Genomic DNA, 24405 nt, shown 5'->3' with positions numbered 1-24405 from the left:
TCCTTCTTCCTGAAGTACAATGAAGGTCTGTGAGTGAATGAACTTAGTTTTTCTTTCTGTGAAAAATGCCTGTATTTTGTTCTCACTATACTATAGAATGATAAGCTGGTCACTGAAAACTAAGCTCATTTTCCTCGGCGCACTGAAGATTTTATTCCATCGTGGTCTGGCCTCACTGTTACTACTTAGACATCTGCTGAGCATCACTGGGGAACCTCGGGAGCAATCCGTCTTTTCCTCTCAAGCTGCTTTTAAGATGCTCTTGATTCCTCTGGGAACTCCATCCGACTCTGCCTGGGCCCCTCCTCCCACCCTCTGAGCTTGGCACTTCCCTTCCCTCAATACCATCTACACCATCTCTCTGGATCTCTGTGCTAATTCTACTTCGCTTCTTCAGATCTATTTTCCAGTTCATATAATTCTCTCTTGTGGTGTGTCTATTCTGCTATTTAACATTTCCACTGGGTTCTATATGCAACGATTAGAGTTTTCATTGTAGAGATTTTATTTGGCTCTTTTAAAAAACAGTCTCTAAAACGTACTGTATCTTATTCTTTCCTTGATTTCTATTCTTTCTTTAAGCCCTTCAATCACTTTAAACGTTACATTTAATCTCATTATCTGAAGTTTTAAAATGCTGGAAATCCTCCTGTTTGTTGTGACAGCTGACTCTTCCTTATGATTTTTCTGTATGTTTAGTAATTTCTCAGCACGAGCTCATCATTTGTGGAAATCACAGGATTCCAAGTGGCCTGCGTTGTGGAAGGGTCATTCTACAGAAGTTTTGCTTTTCTTTCTGCAAGGACCTCCAGGAGCGTCACCAGCCTGGTGCTGGCTTGGGGATTCCTGAAAGTGGGTATTATAAATACAGACCTCAAACTCAGATGTTTCAATCGCTCATGGGAGACTTCCCCTAACACCTCACGGTGTGGGGCAGTGATAAACTTCCTCGCCATTTCTCTGGCTTCATGGGGGAGATTCTGTCACATCTTTTTTTTTTTCCCTTTTACCAGGGAATAGTCCTTTGAGGGGATTTCTATTTCAATTCGATACATTTTCATTAAAATCCAGACTTCTATTATTGTTAGGGCCTGTTTTAGGGCCCAATAAACACCCCTCAGGGCTGCTATGACATCAGCAGCCTATTCTGCTCTGGTTTTAGGTTCCCTCTTTGATTCTGGTGTCCTGTTATCCCTTTTCTTTCTTATATGCTTAGCTACATTTAAAATGTTTGTTATATTTTAATAGCACTTCTAAGTGACTGTAGTAAGAGTGGTTCTACGTTAGCTCAATCTACCATGTCAGATTGGAAACCTACTACTCCACTGCCTCCGGCTTCCCAGGAGGTTGAAAATCCGATGCATCTTCATTCCCAATCTTTTTTATGCGACTGTTTTCTCTCTTTGGAAGCGTTATCCCCAGTGTTCTGGAATTACACAATGTGCCAGCTAGGACTTTTTCCATGCACCATCCTGGAACCTTGTGATCTTCAATTCTGGAAACATTTCCGATTTCCTTGATCCATTTCTGCCCTTCATTTTCCCTTTCTCTCTTTATAGATCTCCTAGATGTCAGATACTTTATTGTATTTGCTGGGAGTCTTTGTCAACTCTTTTCTTCTAATATTATGTTTGTAATTTCCAAGAATTATTTCTTGTTCTGATTTTTATAGCATCCTGTTTTATTTCATTGACAAAATATTGACTCTTATTTCAGGCTATTCACTATGTGTTCTGAGGGTTTCTTCTGTCCGCAGTATCAACTGCTTCCTCCGACACATCTTTCTCTTGTTTGTTCTAGCCTCTACCCTTCATGCTGGGAGCTTTCTGAATATGCTGTGATCCTTGGCTGTCCATTCCTATTTTAAAATGAGTCATCAGGGAAATCTTTGTGGTGATGGTACAGTCATGTACCTCGACTGCTGAGGTGGTTACATGAAGCTGCATGTGATAAAATGGCATAGAACTGTACACACATCGTATACATGTCAATTTCCTGGTTTTGCTATTGTCTGTGGTTATGTACAATGTAACCATTGGGGGAAACTGGATGAAAGGTGCAGGGGACCTCTCTGTATCATTTTTGCAACTTCTTATGAATCTATAATTATTTCAAAATAAAAAATATAAAAGTAGGGGCTTCCCTGGTGGCGCAGTGGTTGAGAGTCCGCCTGTCGATGCAGGGGACCCGGGTTCGTGCCCCAGTCTGGGAAGATCCCACATGCCGCTGGGAGCGGCTGGGCCCGTGAGCCATGGCCGCTGAGCCTGTGCATCTGGAGCCTGTGCTCCGCAACGGGAGAGGCTGCAACAGTGAGAGGCCCGTGTACCGCAAAAAAAAAAAAAAAAAAAAAATATATATATATATATATACACACACACACACACACATACATACATAAAAGTTGAGGTAATAAAAAGATGATGGAAGCTTTGTGGACACAGCAAGCCTTTGGACTAGTACTGATCATATTAGCTGGGGTAGCATCTAGCTTTTGCTTTGAGGGACTGCCAAACACTAACAACTGCTGGCCTGTCTCCGACACTGTTCCTTCTCCAGAGGGAAGTCCTCCAACCCCGCGCCTGGCCTGATCTCAGGCTACGGGATTTCCCCTTGAGCATACAGACGTCCATGAATCCCCCTTTCAGCCCAGGGTTACACTGACCCCTTCGCTCCACCTGAGGTTCCTCATCTAGAGTCTCCGGTTTGATTTCTCCGGAACATCAACCTCTGCGCTCGCGTGGGCGGAGGGGATAAGTATTCTCTGTTTGTACTAGTGGGCAGGTAACTTGGGGAATTGAATTTCTCCCTATACAGACTCTCAGTTAATCCCTCTGTCTTTAGGCCCAGACCGCACTCCCACCTCGAGGACACCAGGCTTCCCACACTGCTCCTCCCTGGGCCGTGTCTCTGAGGCACCAAACATTTCAGCTCCTGCTCTGCTGCTGCAGTCACCGTCCATCATCCACAACTTGAAACCTACTGTCAATTGTCTTCTCTCGCATTCTTTCTCCTCGTGGGCTTAGACATTTTTTAAGTTCTTTTTTTTTTAATAAATTGTATTTATTTATTTATTTTTGGCTGCATTGGGTCTTCCTTGCTGTGCGTGGGCTTTCTCTGGTTGCGGTGAGCGGGGGCTACCCTTTGTTGCAGTGCGCCGGCTTCTCATTGCAGTGGCTTCTCTTATTGTGGAGCACAGGCTCTAGGCGCGTGGGCTTCAGTAGCTGTGGCACGCGGGCTCTAGAGCGCAGGCTCAGTAGTTGTGGCGCACGGGCTTAGTTGCTCTGCAGCACGTGGGATCATCCTGGGCCAGGGCTCAAACCCATGTCCCCTGCACTGGCAGGCGGATTCTTAACCACTGCACCACGCGGGAAGCCCTAAAAAATCCTTTTACTGTCATTTTAGAAGGGCTTCTGGAGGAAGTGGAAATAAATGTGTTCAATCGCCCCTGTTTACCTAAATATACCATGCCAACCAGAGCTCTTTAACCTTAATTTTCCAAAGTACTTACACATAACCATGGGACACATTTGAAGACGGAGAGACGGTAATGTGTCAACAGAAACAAGAAATCACAAATTCAAAAATGAGAAATCCTCAGTTTCGACAATCACTTACAAGTATTTGCACACTACCTACTAGACACCAGTGTATCTTTGAAGGGCTCTTCCAGTATTGCTGCTCCAAGATTCGAAATGGTGGGAAGGGAAAAGAGAGCACAACTCCCTTAGAAAGTGCCCCAATCACCTGAAAAGGCCACCTGTCTGCCCCTACAAATAGCTTTTTGTTTCAAATGTCGGAGAAACTTTAAATTCCATAGATCGCTGTGATTCAACCATGACAGTCAGAACTGAGCCAGGACAAAGCTGGGCTCCAGGTGGGAGAGACTCACTGTCAGTGTAGAGCAACAGGCACGAGTAATCAACACTTTACACACTTACAAAATTAAATGAGACTCTTAAATGCTAACTTAAAAACAATCGCTGAGAAAGTCACAGGACATAAATAGCAGTACACGTGCCCCTCGGCAGACAGTCATGCTGCTTAAGGAGGGAGGATCTGTGAAGCAGCGGCGGCCAAGACACACTCGGAAAGCCAAGGGCCTCTGGGAACCAAGCGCTGTTTGTCACACACAGGCATCCTCTCACTGTTTCAGCACAACCATGCCTTCAACCTGCCGAAGGGCTACAGAAACGACGCAGTTACCAAAGTACATTCATGTCAAGCAACAAGCATTTCATCATCTACTGCATAAGAAATATTATAATCCGTACTGCGAGAACGAGCCAAGAAAAACAAAAAAAGATGGTATAGCCTCTGCCTTTGAGAAACTTCAACTGTAAATGGCATACCATGCATAGTTCATGTGACTGGTACGTATGTGAAATGCTGCCCCACTGTCCAAGAAGCCCTATTCAACAACCCCTTTCTTATTCTAGAGTGACTGTGGAGCAACAGATGGAAAACAATCAGAACTCAGTTCTTAGAAAGATTTAGAACTTAAAGACCTTTCAGTTTATAAGGGTCTCAAATCCTCTAGAGCATATTTAAGTAGGAAAGGAGGTTAAATCTCAATGTAATGCAAGACACCTGGCACAGACCCCTACGCCATGCACAGGGCACCTACCACAGACCTGCTAGAGTCTAAAGAACACCCAAATGCAGGGTCTCAGAGGCAAGCCAACACATAACCCAATTAGAAAAATAGACATCAGGGGCTTCCCTGGTGGCGCAGTGGTTGAGAGTCCGCTTGCCGATGCAGGGGACATGGGTTCGTGCCCCGGTCCGGGAAGATCCCACATGCCACAGAGCGGCTGGGCCCGTGAGCCATGGCTGCTGAGCCTGCGCTCCGCAACGACGGGAGAGGCCACAACAGTGAGAGGCCCGCGTACTGAAGAAGAAAAGAAAAAAAACAAGATTAAAAATATTTCAAGGTGGGCTTCCCTGGTGGCGCAGTGGTTGAGCCTGCCGATGCAGGGGACACGGGTTCGTGCCCCGGTCCGGAAAGATCCCACATGCCACAGAGCGGCTGGGCCCGTGAGCCATGGCCACTGAGCCTGTGCGTCCAGAGCCTGTGCTCCACGACGGGAGAGGCCACAACAGTGAGAGGCCCATGTACCGCAAAAAATAAAAAATAAAAAAATAGACATAGGATTTATGTGAATAGACATTTCTCCAAAGAAAATATACAAATGGCTAACAAGCACATGAAAAGACACTCAACATCATTAGCATAATGCACATCGCATCACAATGTGATACCACTGCACTAGGATGGCTATAATCAAAAGACTGATAATAACAAGTGTTGGTGAGGATGTGGAAAAACTGGAACCCTCAAACACTGTTGGTGGAAATGTAAAATGGTGCAGCCACTCTGAAAAACAGTTTGGCAGGTGCTCAAAAGAATAAACACAACCCAGCAATCCTACTCCTGGGTATAGTACCCAAGAGAACTGAAATATATATGTCCACAGAAAAACTTGTACAGCACACAAATGCACGTAGGAGCACTATTCAAAATAGCCAAAAGGGGGCTTCCCTGGTGGCGCAGTGGTTGAGAGTCCACCTGCCAATGCAGGGGACGCGGGTTCGTGCCCCGGTCCGGGAAGATCCCGCATGCCGCGGAGCGGCTGGGCCCGTGAGCCATGGCCGCTGAGCCTGCGCGTCGCAACGGGAGAGGCCACAACAGTGAGAGGCCCGCGTACTGAAGAAGAAGAAGAAAAAAAAAACACCTCACAGAAAAAGAGGTCAGATTTGTGGTTACCAGAGGCAGCCGGTGGGGTGGAGGGGGAACTGCAGGAAGGTGGTCAAAGGTATCAACTTTCAGTTATAAGGTAAATAAGCACTAAGGATGTAACGTACAACATGATAAATACAATTAACACTGCCGTATGTTATATAGGAAAGTTGAGAGTGAATCCTAAGAGTCCTCATCACAAGGAAAACAGTATTTTTTCTTTTATTTTGTATCTATGAGATGATGGATGTTCACTAAACCTACTGTGGTCATCATTTCGTGATATATTTAAGTCAGATCATTGTGCTGCACACCTTAAATTTATACAGTGCTGTATGTCAACTATATCTCAATAAAACTGGGGGGAAAAGCAGAGGCAAATTTTCAATATCATTTTTCTACGTTAATAGTTTAAAAAAATCTAATTCAGTCTCACTGCAGAACCATCACAGAGAAATTCTAAACAGGGTGTTAAAATATGCCTAGTCTCGTAAAAAAAAATTATATATATATATGCACAGAATAGACTATATCTGGTCATAGTGGTGGAAATGGTAGGAAGGAAACAAACATTTCGTTACATACTCTTTTAAACCTCTTGAATGTTGTTCCATCTGCATATATTATCTATTTAAACACACACACACACACACACACACACACACACACACACACACGCATTAAGATTTCAATTTAAAGTCAGTCTTACAGGGCAGACAAGCTAATTAGCAATATTCCCCTAAACCTGCAATCATACGTACTGTGCGGGCTCCCAAACATGACGAAGAAACTGAGGCAGAGATAAACGATTCCCCGTTAGGAGTAACTGCTGGCCAGCGCTATGCTGAGCGGTGCTCAGGGTGATCTCATCCAATTCCCAGCAACTGTACAAGATGCTGTCTACGGGTCTGGCTGTGGACACAGCAATTGCAGGTCTACATGCTGACGCCAAGCCCTGTGTCTGAACACCTCCTGTCCCTCCGCCTTCCCACCCCAGCTTACTCACTGCCTCCTCGTCCAGCCCTCTGCCTGGGGAATGCACACGCCCTGAGCTGAAGGCACAACAGACCGGCCTGCCCATCCTGCAGGGCTCAGGGAAACCCCCTGGCACAAGAAGGGCTTACTTCTTGGCAACAGGGGCGCGGCCACAAAAAGGCCCAGTCAGCTAACCTGAGCTCTAGTCCTCGAGATGCTGCCAACTAGCTGGGTACTCCTGCATAAGTCACAAAAAACCTCACCATTGTGCTGGGAAATAGGCGTTCTAAGATGGAAGTGTAAGTGGGTACCACTTGGGGGGGGCGTGACACTTAGCAAAGTGAATCAAATCTTAAAAATATGTTCTGGGGGGCTTCCCTGGTGGCGCAGTGGTTGAGAGTCCGCCTGCCGATGCAGGGGACGCGGGTTCGTGCCCCGGTCCGGGAAGATCCCACATGCCGCGGAGCGGCTGGGCCTATGAGCCATGGCCGCTCAGCCTGCGCGTCGCAACGGGAGAGGCCACAACAGTGAGAGGCCCGCGTACCGCAAAAAAAAAAAAAAACATTCTGGGACTTCCCTGGTGGTCCAGTGGTTAAGACTCCGTGCTCCCAATGCAGCGGGCCTGGAATCGACCCCTGATCAGGGAACTAGATCCCACACGCATGGCGCAACTAAGAGTCCGCATGCCGCAACACTGCGTGCTGAAACAAAGATCCCATGTTGCTGCAAAGAAGACCCGGCGCAGCCTAAATAAATATATAAATAAGTAAATAAATAAATATTAAAAAAATGTACTCCTATCCCTTGACCAGTAATTTCATTTAGGAATTTATCCTAAGAAATTTAACAAGATAGAAAAAAAAGTAGTATAAGATGTTAGTCCCATCATTTAAAACTGTGAAAAACAGGCAACAAACTAGCTTGTCAAAAGAGACTGGTTAAAGAACTGGTTTCATCCATCTGATGGAATTACGGGAATTCATTAAAAATCACGCTGTCAAAAAAATTTTGTTTTTAGTATTTATTTATTTATTTAATTTGGTTGCACCGGGTCTTAGCTGTGGCATGCACGTGGGATCTAGATCCCTGACTAGGGATCGAATCCGGGCCCCTGCATTGGGAGCTCGGAGTCTTAACCACTGCGCCACCTCAAAAATTTTTTTTGAAATGGAGAGAAAATGTTACGAAATAGAAACACCTCCACCTCTGAACACCCAACTTCGGAACACTGTAGACAGGCCCAAAGCCACATTCCAGAAAGCAAACAGTCCTACTCGGCCTTTCCGATTGTGCCTGCAGTGAGTCTGCATGTGTTCCACAAACGTTAATCCCATCACATCTGAAAAGAGCAAAGGCAGTGGGCACCACAGCTGCTGTTAAAAGAACTTGAATATGCAGGCTCCCAAGGTTACAGATGACAATTCCAATAAAGAGAACGCAGAAAGAGCATGATGAATCGTACTTGAAGAGTAGTTTATGGGATGAGCTGATCAACAGAGGAAATGACCCTGAAGGGCTGAGCAAACCCCTGTGAGGTGCCCACAGTGCTGGCCTTTCTGAGGAAGAGGGACGGGTGGGTGCAAAGACCCAAGACCCGGGCACCTCCTCAGCCAATGTCTGCTGTGGGTTCAGCAGAAGGCTCGGACCTGAGACCCGAAAGCCGAGGCAAGGTAAAAGTGGCAAAGGTTTTTGTTATTGGTGTTCTTTGTTTCTGAAAGACAATCTGGGAATAAGTCTTTAGACTCGAGCCCAAGAGAATCAGTGTGCATCAAAGCATGAGGAGTCGCCTGCACAGCAACAAATCTGACAGAGTTCCGACGCAGATGACACTGTCGTGGGAAACGTGCGTTTTAGAACACTGACCAGCAAAGGGAAGCAGACTGTCTGGGTTTAAAGCTTCCACTGTTCTGTGGAAATACACGTGGGTACTGCAAACTTGAACTCCTCCTGGACACTTGCAAACGGTCCAGTTTACGTTTGTTAAGTGGTGTGGGACAGGAAGAGGGATTAAGCACAGCATGTATTTGCGAAAACAAATAGTTGTATGTTCATAGAAGACTAGAATAACCATCCACTGAAATGATAAAAAGCAGTCACACTTGAGTGGTGGAATCATAGGAGACTTTTTTTAACCTACTTTTTGTATGTTCTTGCAATTTTGTATCAAGTATGTATAAGTAACTTAATATAACTTGCAATCAGAAAAAATAAAAAAGCTATCAATCTAAGACAAATAAGAGAATAATCCCACCAATTTTTCTTCAGTGTTGGACCACAGAGACTGAACAACAGGATGTTAAGTCTGCACTTTCCCTACGTCCCTGACCCTGGGTGCCTACACTCCCATGCCCTCCGCGTTCACCTGTCTACCCACTGCCGCTCTTTCTGCCAGCGGCTGCCCTCTACTCTCCACAAGTGCTCTCCATGGTTACAGGTGGCTTCCGACACCCTTCTCTCAGAGAGCATCTTGCTTGACCCCTTCTCTCTGGCATCAAAAGCTGTTGAACAAAGTTCTTCAGTAAGATAACTCTTAGGGAAGAGGATGAAGTGTGGCTTAGGTAAAGAAAGATCAATTAGAAGGGTTTTTCCAACATTTGAAAGGCAATTATGCTAAATGCAATGTGGTACCATAGATTTGGACCCTGGAACAGAAAAAAGACATTAGTGGAAAACTAATCCAAGTAGAAGTGTGTAGTTTAGCTAATCGTGTGGAACCAATGTTAGCTTCTTGCTTTTGACAAATATACCGCGTTACATAAGATGTTAACATTGGGGGGAAGCTGGGTGAAGGGTATACCAGGATCTTTGCAACTTTTCTGTAAATCTAAATAGTGTCGTTTTTTTTTTTCTTCTTTTTTTTGTGGTACACGGGCTTCTCACTGTTGTGGCCTCTCCCGTTGCGGAGCACAGGCTACGGACACACAGGCTCAGTGGCCATGGCTCATGGGCCTAGCCGGACTGGGGCACGAACCCGTGTCCCCTGCATCGGCAGGCGGACTCTCAACCACTGTGCCACCAGGGAAGCCCAGTGTTTATTTTTAAAATGCAATTATGAGGGCATGAAATAGGACAACAATAAGAATGAAAGAAAGATGGGGGGGCTTCCCTGGTGGCGCAGCGGTTGAGAGTCCGCCTGCCGATGCAGGGGACGCGGGTTCGTGCCCCGGTCCGGGAAGATCCCACATGCCGCGGAGCGGCTGGGCCCGTGAGCCATGGCCTCTGAGCCTGTGCGTCTGGAGCCTGTGCTCCGCAACGGGAGAGGCCACAACAGTGAGAGGCCTGCATACCGAAAAAAAAAAAAAAAAGAGAGAGAGGCCTGCATACCGGAAAAAAAAAAAAAAAAAAAGAAAGATGGGGGACAGACTGAACACATATTTCCAAGGCAGGTATCTCCCTAAGACACAGCACATCCAAAACAGAGTCCTCACCCTCTGTTCCCATCGCTATTACTGGAGGGACATCACCTGGTCGTGCCCTTGGGAAGCCCGGGTCTCTGCCACATGTCCCCTCACTCCCTGAACGCTGGGGGACCACATGTCTGCAGTGAATGGCTATTACTCTTGCAAATGGTTACCGTTTAATGAGGACAGAGCTTCAGTTTGGGGAGACGAAAATGTCCTGGAGATGGATGGTGGAGAAGGTCGCACAAAAACGTGACTATACTTAATGCCACTGAACTGTACACTTAAAAATGGTAAATTTTATGTTACGCATACTTTGCCACAATAAAAAAACAAGAAACGTAATGGCTCCTCGACTCCCTCCTGATCATCCCGGCACCTGGCCTGCCGACGCCCACTGCTGCAGCCCTGTCAGTGCTACATGTGCTCTGCTTCTTACTCCCCAGAAGCCTTTCCTGCCTTTGTGCCCCGCTGAGCAAAGCTTCCCCAACACCCCTCCACCTCTCTAACCCCATGACCCTAACTCAAAGCTTTACGACTGCTGTCTCAGATTCAACAGAGTCCTAATTTCACTTGGGAGTTAGGTCCCCAGGTCAAACTGAGCACCATCAAAATTATCCTTGAAAACTTCCTGACGCCATCACTAAGTCCAACACACCAGCTTTCCCTCTGAAGTCCTTGGGTTACACTTAGGGCCATTTTGTTTGAAAAATCAGTACTTTCAACACTCTGCGTGAGCCATGCATATATATATGTATGTGCAAATTCAACGTACAGAAGACACAACTCACTTGCCCTGTATGTAAAAGCCTCCTAACTGGTCTCCAGGGTCCCCAGCTCCTCTATGATCTCCAGGATCCCCAGCTCCCCCACCTAATCCATCTTGTGAGCTGCTGCCAGATCATTCACTCATTCACTGCAAACTTTGAAGTGGCTCCTCATTATGTAAAAAAAAAAACCACAAAACAAAACCGGAAACAAAAAAACCAAACTCCTGAGTCTATCATTCAAAGACCTTTATAAACACAGAGCAAGTGTGATGCAGTCTTTGAGGGGCAACTGCCTGGTTTAACCCAAGCTCTTCCACTTACTACGTGACCTTGGGCAGCCTCAGACCCGTCCTCATCTGTTAAATAGTAACACCTGTTTCACAGGGACAGTGCCTAGAACGTAGCAGGTGCACGATAAACGTTGACTGTTATTATTTGCAATCAGATTCAAGCACATTTGCTGGCACTCTCTCTCTCACCTGCCTTCTCCTCACCCCCACCTCTAGCTCAGCAGTTCTCAAAATGTGGCCTAGGGATCCCTGAGGCCCTTTAAGGAGGTCCAAAGTCAAAACTTCCTCAAAATACTATTAAGGTGTTACTTGCTCTGTTCACTCTCGTCCTCTCACAAGTCTATGGTGGAATTTTCCAGAGGCGACATGATGTGATGATGTCACTGTTCTGATGGCTAACAGAATGTGTGCCTGGGTATTCCTGAGTTTTAAATTTTGTTTAAATTTCTTATACGGTAAATATCAATACAACCCATATAAATGAAAGCTCACTGGGGGCCTCAATAATTTTTAAGTCTAAAGGAGCTCTAAGGCCAAGTGAACTATCGCTCCGGAATGTTGCCCGAACTTCCGGCCTCTCTTGTCTTTGTTCACATTGGTCTTCCCACTTAGGACACCCTTCCCTCCCAGCACTGTGATTCCAAATTCTTACCTTTCAAGAGCTAGCCCAAAACCTGCCTCCAGGAAAGCTTTTCCTAATGCTCTCCTACCAAACTCTCTTTTGAGTGTTCACTGCACCTTCAGATGGAACCTTATGTGCACTCCTTCATTCACTCATGAAACAAACATCAGTGCTGCTTTGGGCCAGTCCTGTTCTAGGCACTGAGAGCAGAGACGTTTCTGACCCCTTCCTTTCTGATGCGGGAGACAGCAAAGAAGGAAATGAAGTAATAAAATCTCAGAGACTGCAGGTGCTATGAAGAAAATAAAGCGCTCGAAGGGGTTAGAGGGCTGCTGTTCTCTCCTGCCAGACTCAGTTTCTCGAGCAGTGCTATCCAATACAGTAGCCGCTAGAGAAAGGAGAATGTCAAACATTTCAACAGTAATTTTTATACTGATTACACGTTGGCAGGATGTTTTTGATACATTGGATTAAAATACATTACAATTAATTTCACCTGTTTTCTATTTTCTTTTCAAATGTGGTTCCTTATTAAGGTTAAAATTACGAGACCTGGCTTACATCATATGTCCATTGCTCAGGACCCTTCCAGAGCACAGGCTGGCCAACTGTGGCTTACAGGCCAAATCCAGCCTGCTGTCTCTTTTTTTGTGTGTGTGGTATGCGGGCCTCTCACTGTTGTGGCCTCTCCCGTTGTGGACGGAGCACAGGCTCCGGACGCATAGGCTCAGCGGCCATGGCTCACGGGCCCAGCCGCTCCGCGGCATGTGGGATCTTCCCAGACCGGGGCACGAACCCATGTCCCCTGCATCGGCAGGCGGACTCTCAACCACTGCGCCACCAGGGAAGCCCCACTGCCTCTTTTTTAAAGTAAAATCTTATTGGAACACAGCCCATGCCCAGTTGTTTGCTTACTGTCTCTGAATGTTTTCACACTGCCTCAGCAAAGGTGAGTAGATGTGAAGGAGACAGTATAGCCTGCTAAGCCGAAAATATTTCTACCTGGCCCTTTATGGAAGTCTGCTGGCCCCTGATCTAGAGGGCAGGGTCTGGGGGGGTCTCCACCTTCCACAGCACCCAGCAGTTGCAGGGGCAGCTGTGTACCCAGTGCAAAGAGCCCAAGGGATTTCCCTGGCGGTCCAGTGGCTAAGAATCCACTTCCAATGCAGGGGACTCGGTTCAAGGGGAACTAAGATCCCACATGCCTTGGGGCAACTAAGCCCACGCACAGCGACGAAAGAGCCACGAAAGATCCCGCGTGCGCCGAGCAAGACCCGACACAGCCAAAAATAAATACATTAATTAATTAATTAAAAAAGAAAGAAAGAAAGAGAAAAGAGCCCGAGCTTTGGCAGCACAAACATCCCAGGCCAGCCCCTCACTAGTTGTGTGCCTTGAGTGAGTTACAGGCATCCTCTCGGTTTTGATCTCTTCCTCTCTAAAATGGGGACACTGGCCACTTTAGGGAAAGAGAAAGATGACACACGCAAAGCAAGCATTACACTTCCTGGCACACGGCAGGCACCCCGCCGGTACTGGCTGGCTGAAGGACAGCAATTTCCATCATTTTTCTCTTGGACTGGTTGCATTATACTCATGACAACTGTCATATATTTTCACCCTAAAAAGAAATTAAGTCCAATGAAACGTCTCAGCGACAGCTGTGTACTAATATTGGCCAGTAGGCAAAAGGGTAGTGGGGAAGAAAACAGGTCTTTCTACCACTATGACCTGAAAGCACTGCCTGGTTTTTAAAGGCAACTTAATTTCCCTTCCCTCCTGTGGCCCCATCTTTTGACAATTTCTGGCATTAACACTGCTACTAGAAGACTAAGCAGAAGGGTGACAAAAACCTCAAACCAGCTGTATATGCTTAAAACTTGGGATAGGGGGTAGATTAAAAACTGAAACTATTGACATCAACAGGGCTTTTAAGGACCTACGTATCAGTCCAATTCAAAGGGTAGTTAGTCCCATCAAGCAGAACCTGCATCACAGGGAGCATATTAGACGTGCAGGTCCTCAGGCCCACCCACCCCAGTCTGTTTCAGAAGAATCTGCATTAACAAGAGCCAGGTGATTCCATGCAATCAGCCTTTACAAGTGCCGATCAGATATCATTTACCCACGCTTTCCCCACTCCCCCACCACTGATAAACAGGGATGGTTAGATCCTTTTTTTTTTTTTTTTTTTTTTTTTTTTTTGCGGTTCGCGGGCATCTCACCGCTGTGGCCTCTCCCGTTGCGGAGCACAGGCTCTGGACGCGCAGGCTCAGCGGCCATGGCTCACGGGCCCAGCCGCTCCGCGGCATGTGGGATCTTCCCGGACCAGGGCACGAACCCGCGTCCCCTGCATCGGCAGGCGGACTCTCACCCACCGCGCCACCAGGGAAGCCCCCAAATCCATTTTTTTTTTTTTTTTTTTTGCGGTACGCGGGCCTCTCACTGCTGCAGCCCTTCCCGTCGCGGAGCACAGGCTCCGGACGCGCAGGCTCAGCAGCCAGGTTCACGGACCCAGCCGCTCTGAGGCATGTGGGATCCTCCCGGACCGGGGCACGAACCCGCGTCCCCTACATCGGCAGGCGGACTCTCAACCACTGCGCCACCAGGGTAGCCCCCAGATCCATTTTTAATTGAAGGAGTTACTCACTCCTACACGTGAGTCACTCAGAATATAAGCTTTCACAGAAAGCTCTCTTTCTCAAGAAGCGTCCAACCCAGGGAGAGAACCCAAGTGTGTCGTCTAAGTGCCACAGGGCTTGAGACGCAGGGAACAGCGCAACTGATTTGGGGAAACAGATTAGCTGGAGTCACCTGAAGAGGCTGGAGGCCATGTGAAACATAGGTGAGGAGCCTTGAAGACAAGCTAAGGCATGACAAGCGGCTGGGGGTCAGCCTCGGGTCCTGGGTCTGGAGGCAGGGAGACCAGGAGAGGAGTCTGGACACGAGGCAACCAGAGAGCGAACCAGTCCAGGAGAAAGGACATGCAGAGGATGCAAGAGGCGTTTCAAACAAAGATTTAATGACAAATTAGAATGGGGGCCTGACACCAAAGCTACAGACAACAAAAGAAAAAACAGACAAATTTGGGCTTCATGGAAATTTTAAAACTGTATGCGTCAAGACATTACCAACAGAGTAAAAAGGCAACCCAGAGAATGGGGGAAAATGTTTGCAAATCACATATCTGATAAAGGATTAATATCCAGAATACAGAGAGAACTCCTAAAACTCAACAACAACGAAAAAACAAACAACCCAATTCAAACATGGGCAAATGACTTGGAATAAAAGGTTCTTCAAAGAAGATATACAAGTGACCAATAAGCACATGAAAAGATGCCCAACATCGCTTATCATCTGGGAAACGCAAATCAAAACTACAATGAGATATTACCTCACACCCAGCAGGATGGCTATGATCAAAAAATAAATAAATAAAAATAACAAACTAGGATATGGAGAAATTGGGACCCTTGTGCCCTGTTGGTGGGAATGTAAAATGGTATCACTGCTATGGAAAAACAGTGTGGCAGTTGCTCAAAAAAGTAAAAATGGAATTACTATATGATCCAGCAATTCCACTTCTGAGTATATCCCAAAAGAACTGAAAACAGGATCGCAAAGAAATATTTGTACACCCATTTTCATAGCAGCATTATTCATAATAGGGAAAAAAAATTAGAATGGGAGCCCAGAAAGGTAAATTTAAAATGATCCCAAATGTTCTGATTTTTAGAAGATGTACACTTGAGTATTTAGAGGTGACTGTCACCATGTCTGCTACTAACTTACCAATGGCTCAGGAGGAAACATTCGCATACTCTCACACACACAGATAAAGCAAACTTGGCAGAAGGTTAACTGCTGACTCAAGATGGTTGTTGGTAATTAGTAATCACTGGACTAGTCGTCCAAATTTTCTGTATGTTTGAAATTTTTTCATAATAAAAAGTTGGGAAAAGGAATTTTTAAAATTCCATAGATTTGGGGTGGGGAGGGCAGTTACACGTGAGAAGTCTGAGGCTCTAGATGACAGGACAGGGCTAGCAAGGAAGCAGTTGGGAACGCGCTGTGGACGTGGAAGTCGTGTAAATGCAGATACCAGCTGCACTGCAGGAGCAGATGACAGCACTGAAGAAAAGACAGGAGGAGAGGAGAACCTCTGAGAGAGGTTAAGACGAAAAAGGTAAAAGAGAGAAAAATTCACTACAGCCAGTATAGTGGAACCCAGTGGAAGAAAGGTTCCAGTAGGAGGGTGACGGACCATATTAACAAGGCTGGCAGGTCAAAAGGACAGGAACTGAGAAAAAATCAGTGAGTACAGTGACCAGGAATTCACTGGTCCTTCAGAAGAGCTGTTCACACCCAGTGGTGTGAGGCCAGAAGAAGAAAGGCTTGGGGTGTGCCAGTCACAAGGAAACGGAGGCACACCCCCTTCTCATCACGGGGTGCTGGGGTGCCCCCCAAAGCACACCAGGGTGGGCGAGATGCTCTTCCTTCCTCACCCTGAAGGTGATATCATCAGCCTTCAGGGCCCTCGAACTCCCTTAAGTAATTACACAGAGCAGACAAATAGGATGCTTTCAACACGGAGTATGTCACGTCCTGATGCTGCCAGGAGCCACGCAAGAGACAGAGAGTGTGTGTGTCTGTATTCCTGCCCGCCTGTACTTACAGGGGGCCGGCAAGGACAGTCCTGTGGATATGCCTGTCAAGACGGCTTCACTAGCCCTCATCACAGCAGCATCTCCCACAAAGAGGATCAAAATTAAAACAAGGAGGAAGAACCTCATCAGAGCTGCGGAGTGTGAAAGACCAGCTCTCGCTTGCAGGATGCAAATGAAGAACGCTCTTAATACTGCAGGAACTCTCTCCAGCAGCTGGGGGGGGTTCATTTTATTGCTGAATAGGATTGACTGCTTTTTCCTTTTTTTTTTTTTTAAAGCACTACTCAGTTAAATTTTTTTAACTGCTCAGATTGTCACAGTTAGAATGAATTTTTACCAGATATAGTTATGCTATCAATTTAAACCAGAAGTGACCTGGTAAGTGTCTCATTCCTTTGACCTCGCTGCAGAAAATAAAAGGTTTCCGTCTCTCAAAATATGCAAACCAAAAACCCCTCAGCCAGTCAACTGGATTTAACCCAAAAAGGACATGCATTCCAGCACTTACTGCCTAGCTTAATACTCCTGAACAGTGTATCATTTGCCTCAATGTTTAAATCATAAAAACTTTTTCACAATCCTGCTTAAGAACACAGTATACCTGCGGACAAAACTGACCAAAAGATCCATTCAACACAGTCCGCCTGCACTGAAGGACACGAAATCCTCAACCGCAGAGTGCAGCTGAAGAGCAAAACAAGGGCAAAGAAGCTTGGAGTAGATAAACGCAGAGGGCTCCCATTAACATGATTCAGTCCTATTCTGAACTACAAAAAATTCCAGTAAGCGTTTTGCTCTTCTCTGTCTGTAACCACACGTCAGGTGGCTCCTAATAAAGCCCCCCGAGGCCGGGGGAAATGTCAGCAAGAGAAGAAGTTCTGAACGTGTGTCCCTGCTCAGTAAGAGCTGCCACTGTGGACGCAGCTGCGTGAAAACCTCGACTTTCTCAGGGCTTAGCATCGAGCCGCCAGGCCAGTGAAGCCTCAGGGAGGAGCTACAGTTAGAAACACCAAACTGCTAGTAAGTACAAGTGACAGCACCTTGTAAACTGAAAAGCACTTTGTTAACGGTCCTGATGGCCATTTCCCCCTTTTGAGCACCCTCCCACCCCGATCCAGAAGCTGCCTAACTCCGAAAGTTCTTTCAATCGGAATAGAAGCACAGATTACGTCTTCCAAGGGTTAAGGCTTTTTAAGAGAGAACCCACTCATCACCGAAATCGCCCTAAATTCAACTCTGAGGGGACCACAGGGTCAGCTAACACTGATCACGGGTCCAGCATTGTTGTGACGGCAATTCACGTCACACACTATACCTGCACCCCTCTTGTAAAGTACTGGCCCCATAGATGTTCCACTGGATTCCATGAGGCCCCTGGGGAAAAGAGTAAAAAAGAGAAAAAGTTCCTTTCAATGGAACAGGAAAATGACAAAGAAAAAAGTAGGAATACCAGTGATGTGGGGATGGGGAAAACACTAAAAGACCTGCAATGTCCTAAAGCCAAAACAGGTGGGGAGCAGAGTCTGCCGGGAAACTGACAGGAGAAGGGACTGGAACTGAGCGGAACTCAGCCTCTCTCCGAGGAGTCCTTCCGAACCTGAACCTGACTCGTGACTCAGCATTCCCAGCCGGAGGGTGACAACAGCAGCAGGAGAGGGGGCACGAGGTCAGGCTGGATTTCCTAACACCAACCTTTTCTAAGACAACACAGAAAGACCAGTTACTCAGACCTGCTCTGCTATGGGAGATGCAGGTGGGGAATCAGACTTACAAAGGTTCCTTACACTCAACATCTAGGGGTGTTCACAAGTTCTCCGGAAATAAAATGTGTTTTCTGACCATTATTTTGATAACGACCGAGGGGCCAGGGAATGACAACTGTAGAAGAGAAGCGCCCTGCAGCGCCACCATGGTGTTTCCCCCACACGCCTGCTCCCAGCCATGATCCCCTCCCTTGCGGCCGCTGGTCCACCTCCCACCCATCCCAGTGCCCTGCCCTTTCTCCTCACCTGCGCTTCCCGCCTACTCCACTATGACTTCTAAGTGTGCAAAGACTGGAGGATTAATGCCAATCACAGGGTCTGTGACTCATGTTTGATTAGGGAACTCGATATATTAACGACCTGTGAATCCTCAGATGACAGCAAACTATATTTACTTCCATTTGTATTTGGGTTCCTCCACTTATTAGCAGTGTGACATTGGACAAGTTACTCAACTTCTCTGCTCCTCAGTTTCCTCCTCTGAAATACAGGGATGATAACAGTACCTAATTCACAGGGGTACTGCAAGCATTAAGTGAGCAACACACATAAAGCACTTACGGAGTGCCCAGCACGTAGTACCACAATAATGAGAAGAACAAACATTATGTAATCTTTAAGTACAAAAGCAATACTCTGTCATCCCTATAATTCATAATCCCGTTACCTGTCTTTTGGGAATTTCAAAAGATGCCTCCTGGATTCTGGAAGATATACATAACATACAAACACATTCATTCCCTCCCCCTCCTGGAGGCTGGTGGACTTCGGCAGACGTTACTTTAAACGTGCACTACTGAATTTCTTATAAAGTAACAGAGGAGTGAAGATCATGAGTATTTATAGAAGAGGCTTAATAAAGAAATCAAATCTATAATCCACCAGGTCACAAGCAACAACATCATCAAACAGGAATTCCTACACCCCTGAGACAAACCCCTGTGGTGCACCTTTTGCTTCTCTTTCGAGTGGCATCACCCTATGACACATGGACGTGATCTCCTGCAGGGACGGGGCTGGCTCTGTCTGATGGACATCAGGATGGTGTCTGCTAAGAGCCAAGTGGCTGCTACGGGCACCACCTGGCGACACTTCTGGTTATTCCACCTGTGCAGGCTCATTTCAGGGGCTAGAAAGACAGACCTCGTATTTTATTGCAGAGAGACAAAATGAGGCAGTGACAAGGCCAAGGTCATTCAGAGTAGGTGACAGACAGGAAGAGCACCCAAGGGTTTTGACTTCCAATCACGGGACACAAACACACGCCCTTCATCTGGTGAAAGTGCCCTTGAGTCAGGTGGCGAGCCAGACAGAGGCACCACGAAGGCACTGAGGCCTAGGAGTTAGAAACCAGAAGCCAAGGGGCGAAGACTAAAATCACAGAACAACGGTGAGATGCCACAAGCGCTGTGATCCTACCTGAATAAAATGCAATTAGATGCACTTAGTCCTGCATCTTGCTTAACCTTACATCACTAAGAACAACTGCTTTTAATGAGCCCAGCACCTGGACAAGAGAAGGAAGCAAACTTCGCAGGCTGTGATGCGACACTTAAATAGCTTTCCCCATGGAAATGATGGCCTGAGTAGGAGACAAAAATAGACTGAAAAGCCAATTCCTGACATCAGGGATGCTACACACACACACACACACACACACACACACACACACACACACACCCCCACACACAAAACATCTCACAAAAGCAGGATGATCACGAACAGACAGCTTTAATTTAGACATGAAATTTCAAGCCAGGTAAGACCCTGAAAGTTGTGGCAACTGAGAGCAAAAGACAACGCACGAGAGATGGGAAAGCAAAGGAAAGCTAAAGCAGTGTAAACAGGAAGGCCCTAAACCTGGACAGACAGCAATTAGCTCTCTTCCTTATAGGGGCCACTCTGTCCAACCATCTCACGTGGAGACCAGAAAGACCCACCACGTCTAGCCAATGCTCGAGAAGGGGAAGAGGCTATCGGCATTTGGCTTTATTCCAAACATTTACTCAAAGGATGACCGCTGATGGGGATGGGGCAAATCTCCGCATAGGAGATCCACAGCCAAATGGGAAAAGTTTCAAGTAGATAAATCAGTTCCCACGCTGAAGGGGTCAGGAGCTCCGGGAAAGGAAGGAGCACGAACCGCGCGCTTCTTTTACGTCCTGAAGAAGCGTAACTTTGGCTGCTTGAAGCCTCAGGCGCTGGACCATAAATTCCAGTTTCTAGGAAGAACTCCTTATTTTATTTCTGTTGATAATTTTCATGGTAGTGGCCAGGAGGGGATAGGACTTGTTGGCCAGCCTCTTCATCTCTCTCTCTGAATTTTCTGAATTTGTTCATTAAAAACTTAAAAGAAATTAAGAGACTAAGATTACTCATTGTCTACCGTACTAACACAAAAACTACAAAAACACTCCACAGCCTACTAAACAACCCACACTAACAGGACACTACTTACAAAATGCCAATAGGTGGCAGCTTTAAAAAGAAAGAAGTTTCCCAAGATTGTCACTAGTTTATTCTATCAGTAACTGGGTTCTCAAATCTCATAACCAGATTAGTGCGGGACTAGGAATCAGAACCTAAATGCTCAGTCTCGGTCTAATGGTCTTTCCTTTACGGCACACCGTCACCTCAATGGATTCATAAGGAGTGGGAGGTGAGAAGGAAAATCTTCCTAAACCACAATGCTGCAAGGTCCCAGGACCCACCCCGTCACCCTAGTGGGTGGTCAGGAGCAAAGCAAGAGAGACACTCAGCTGACCAGGGTCATCTGTGCCTACGGCTCTGGGTAACAGAGAGGTGCCTATCAGGTATAAACTCGCCTCCCCCTCCCCAGTAAGCCTACTCTCAAACCCTAAAAGCAGCAGTGGGTCCTGCCATCCATGAATAGACACTACATGTCATCGCTTCCTAGAATTCTTATATCCCTTAGCTTCTGCCAAGCTCAGAAGCTGCAGAAACTACAATGGCAAAGAAAACATCACCAGTGGAGCCACGATGGATTCCAACAAATTCAAAGCAAGTCAAGACAGCAGCTTCAAAATATATCCAAGCTGGTGCCTTGAAGCTACTTTCTACTAGATTCCAAAATAGGTATTTTAAGTCAAACTTCGTATAATTACACATGGTGGGGGGAGGCAGACTGAACATAACTGTAAACAAAGTTAACCACCAGTGTCAAGATGAACAGGAACAACAACTGATAAACATGGCAGCTCCCGGCAGTGAGCTAGGCCTGCCTCCCTGAGTCCCAGGGCAGGAGGCCATGACAGAGTAAAACGAGTTCCGTTCCAAAGTCACAAACCTTTAGAGAAGATGGTTAGGGAAAAACATTTTTTAAGAACCCACGGGAAAACGCTAGCAACCATTTGCTAGTGTGACAATGCACAAACACAGCGTAAAGAGCAAAAATCTTCCCTTCCCAACACGGCAACACTGGTGGTAATTTTTAAGAAGCATTCTGCTGCAAAAAGTAATCTTTTCCACATACTTTTGCATGAACTTATCGTTTTCTCTCCGAGTCAGAGAAGCTACCACCTGATTTGTATTTCTCTGAGGGGAAGCCAGGGGTCCTGTGTGCAGATTTCTATGTCTGTAGATGCCCGTGCGCTGGCCAGGAAAAAGACCTTGCTGGTATCAGCAGTCACTTCTGCCACTAGGAAATGGATCATAGGCTCTTCCTGGGAGTGGGGCCTTTTTCCCCGCCTGAGCTGTCATCACAGACCCCTTGTGCAGGTCACCTTTGTCTCCCAGGGTGTGAGAAACCCAGATCAACTTCTAAAGTGCCCTCCCCTGAAATCACACCACTCAACATCCCAGGCAGCTAAACCAGCCCAGGCCTTATTCCTGCTTCCCAACACAGCAATACTGGTGGTAATTTTTAAGAAGCATTCGAAATGTTTTCTTGAAGGAGAGAAGGAGGAGGAGATGAAGAAGGGGTGAAAAATACAGGGGGCGTGTGTGTCTGTCTGAATCACTGATAGGAATTCACACTCAAGAAAACAAGTCATGAAAACCACCAAACCAACCCTGGTTCACAGTTTCAGGTTTATGACAATGAATGCTTTTTGCAGTTTTGTAAAACTGCAGTATTCACCAACATCATAAGAGAGTCTGACGTTTCCTTAATGGCCTCAGGTAAAAAAAAAAAAACCTTCAGGTTTCCAAATGGGTGGCTCTCCTCCATCCACAGTTCTATAGTTTTTTTTTTTTCCAATTAGTCCAACTGTACTTAAGAGTCATCAATCCCAGTCAGCAGCTGTCACATCCTCCCTGCTCCCCCAGTACTATTAATATCACAGCTCTGATTGTTAATGATTTACTCAAAGTTCCCTGCAGCAATTAAAACGAGACAACAAGGTAAAACACAAAGGAGTTGGTTTTCTTCACCCATAATAACGCATTCTGTAATCTAGTGAACTTCTTGGGGTTTTATGTCGGCCGCGATTTTCACCTCTATCTTTGTTTTGGAATGCCACAACCCCTCCCTGCACGGACCGGACCGGCACGGCCTTCTTTTCTGGATGCACAATGCACCATGTAGCTCCTTGGGGGTCAGCAAAACGCCGCACCGGTGTAAAGCCGAGCGTGCCCGAGAGCCCCAGGAGTTCCCCCCACTAGAGTGGGTCCACATACACAATCTTGAGGCCGACACCGCAGCCTAGTACGGCTTGGAAGTCCTCCGTGTGCGGAAGCCCGGGGCCCGGTGGCCCAGGGCTGGTGCAATGACTTTGCACCGGAGCGTCCCCTCCGCTGAGGCTTGTCCTCCCACCTCGGCCCACTGCAGTTGCACCATTCCGGGCAGCGACCCGCACGTCTCCACTCCTACCCTAGGGCTCTAGCTGCCAACTCGGTCCTCCGTCGGCCCCCGGCCCCGGCCCCCGCCCGCCGGCCCGCCGCCCAGCCGCACCTTGGTCTCCTTCACGTGCTGCTTGACGCCCTCCGGGTACCACTGGACGCGCACGTAGCCGCGGCGCAGCGGGCTGGCCCGGCCCTCCTCGTGGCCCGCGCCCCCCGCCTCGGAGCAGCCCGAGCTCCCGCGGCCCTCCTCCTCGCCCTCCGAGTCCGAGTCCTCGCCGTGGATGAGGCGCACCAGCCCGAAGTGCACCGAGCCGCGGTAACGGCCCGACACCAGGTCGTGAGAGAAGAGCAGCCGCTGCGAGCCGGCTTCGGGACCGGAGTCCGAGGACGGCCCGGAGGCCGAGTCCGGGGCGGGCGCCGGCGCCGGGGCGGGGGCTGCGTCCGGGGCCGAGGTCTCGTCCGGGGCCGTGTCTGGGACCTGGGCGGGAGCCGAGACTGCGGGCGCGGGTGCTGCTGGATCCGCCATAACTGCTCTGCGCGAGTCTCGGGCGGCGGCGGCGGCGGCGGCGGCAGCGGCAGCAGCAGCAGCAGCAGCGGCAGCAGAAACGGCAGCAGCGGCGGCGACGAAAGAGGCGCGGGCAGGCGGGGCCAGCCGGCGCCGGGGGCGGAACCACGGCGCGCTGACGTGACCTTACGTGCCGTCGTCGTCAGGAAACCGAGATGCGGTTGCTAGGGGCTACCGCCTTGTCGCTAGGGGACGCTGGAGATTCTGCCTGGGGCGGGGGACGTGGTGGGAACGGATGAACTCCACGAGGGCGAGCGGGGCCAGAGGGGATAAAAGTAGAGGGAGCGGGCAGGGGTGGGGACCCAGGAGGAGGAAGTAGAGTGGTCACCGAGGAAAAGGGGAGTGGCCGAGGTGGGACGGAGGATGGTCCGAAGAGTGTCAACAACACTTAATGAGCTCCCCTGGCGTCTCCAGTCTAGTCATAGGCGCTGAGAGGGATACAGAAAGAACAAGGTACAGTTTCTGTCCTCTAGGTGTTTACAATCTAGTTGGGGAGGCAAAACGTGTACTATACACATTAAATAGCTTAAAAGCAGCTCCAAGGCAGCTTGTAAGCAAGGCCACATAGAGAGTGTATCTAGAGTGTATTGCTTTAGGGAATTCCGTGCACAGCCTGGAAGGTTATGACCCCTCAGGGATTGGTCAAGGGGTTGGTGAAGGAGTCCCAGAGAAAGATCAGAAAGGTAAGCAAGTTGGGCTTCCCTGGTGGCACAGTAGTTTAGAATCCGCCTGCCAATGCAGGGGACACGGGTTCGAGCCCTGGTCCGGGAAGATCCCACATACCGCAGAGCAACTAAGCCCGTGCACCA

The 24405-nt window shown here is 47.7% G+C and overlaps 1 protein-coding gene across 1 annotated transcript in view; it reads right to left on the bottom strand.

Moving 5' to 3' along the window:
* Window positions 1-23626, bottom strand: part of UBE2O (ubiquitin conjugating enzyme E2 O) — a 56453-nt gene extending 32827 nt beyond the window's left edge. The window contains exon 1 of the mRNA XM_033848582.2: window positions 23141-23626. Coding sequence (XP_033704473.1) covers window positions 23141-23557 — 417 coding nt within the window. The 5' untranslated portion in view covers window positions 23558-23626. The remainder of the gene's footprint in view (window positions 1-23140) is intronic.
* Between the last annotated feature and the right edge of the window lie 779 nt (window positions 23627-24405).

Source organism: Tursiops truncatus, chromosome 20, assembly GCF_011762595.2.
Source record: "Tursiops truncatus isolate mTurTru1 chromosome 20, mTurTru1.mat.Y, whole genome shotgun sequence".
Classification (NCBI taxonomy): Eukaryota; Metazoa; Chordata; class Mammalia; order Artiodactyla; family Delphinidae; genus Tursiops; species Tursiops truncatus.
The sequence above is the reverse complement of the archived record's forward strand: the minus strand, read 5'-3'. Positions and strand labels throughout refer to the sequence as shown.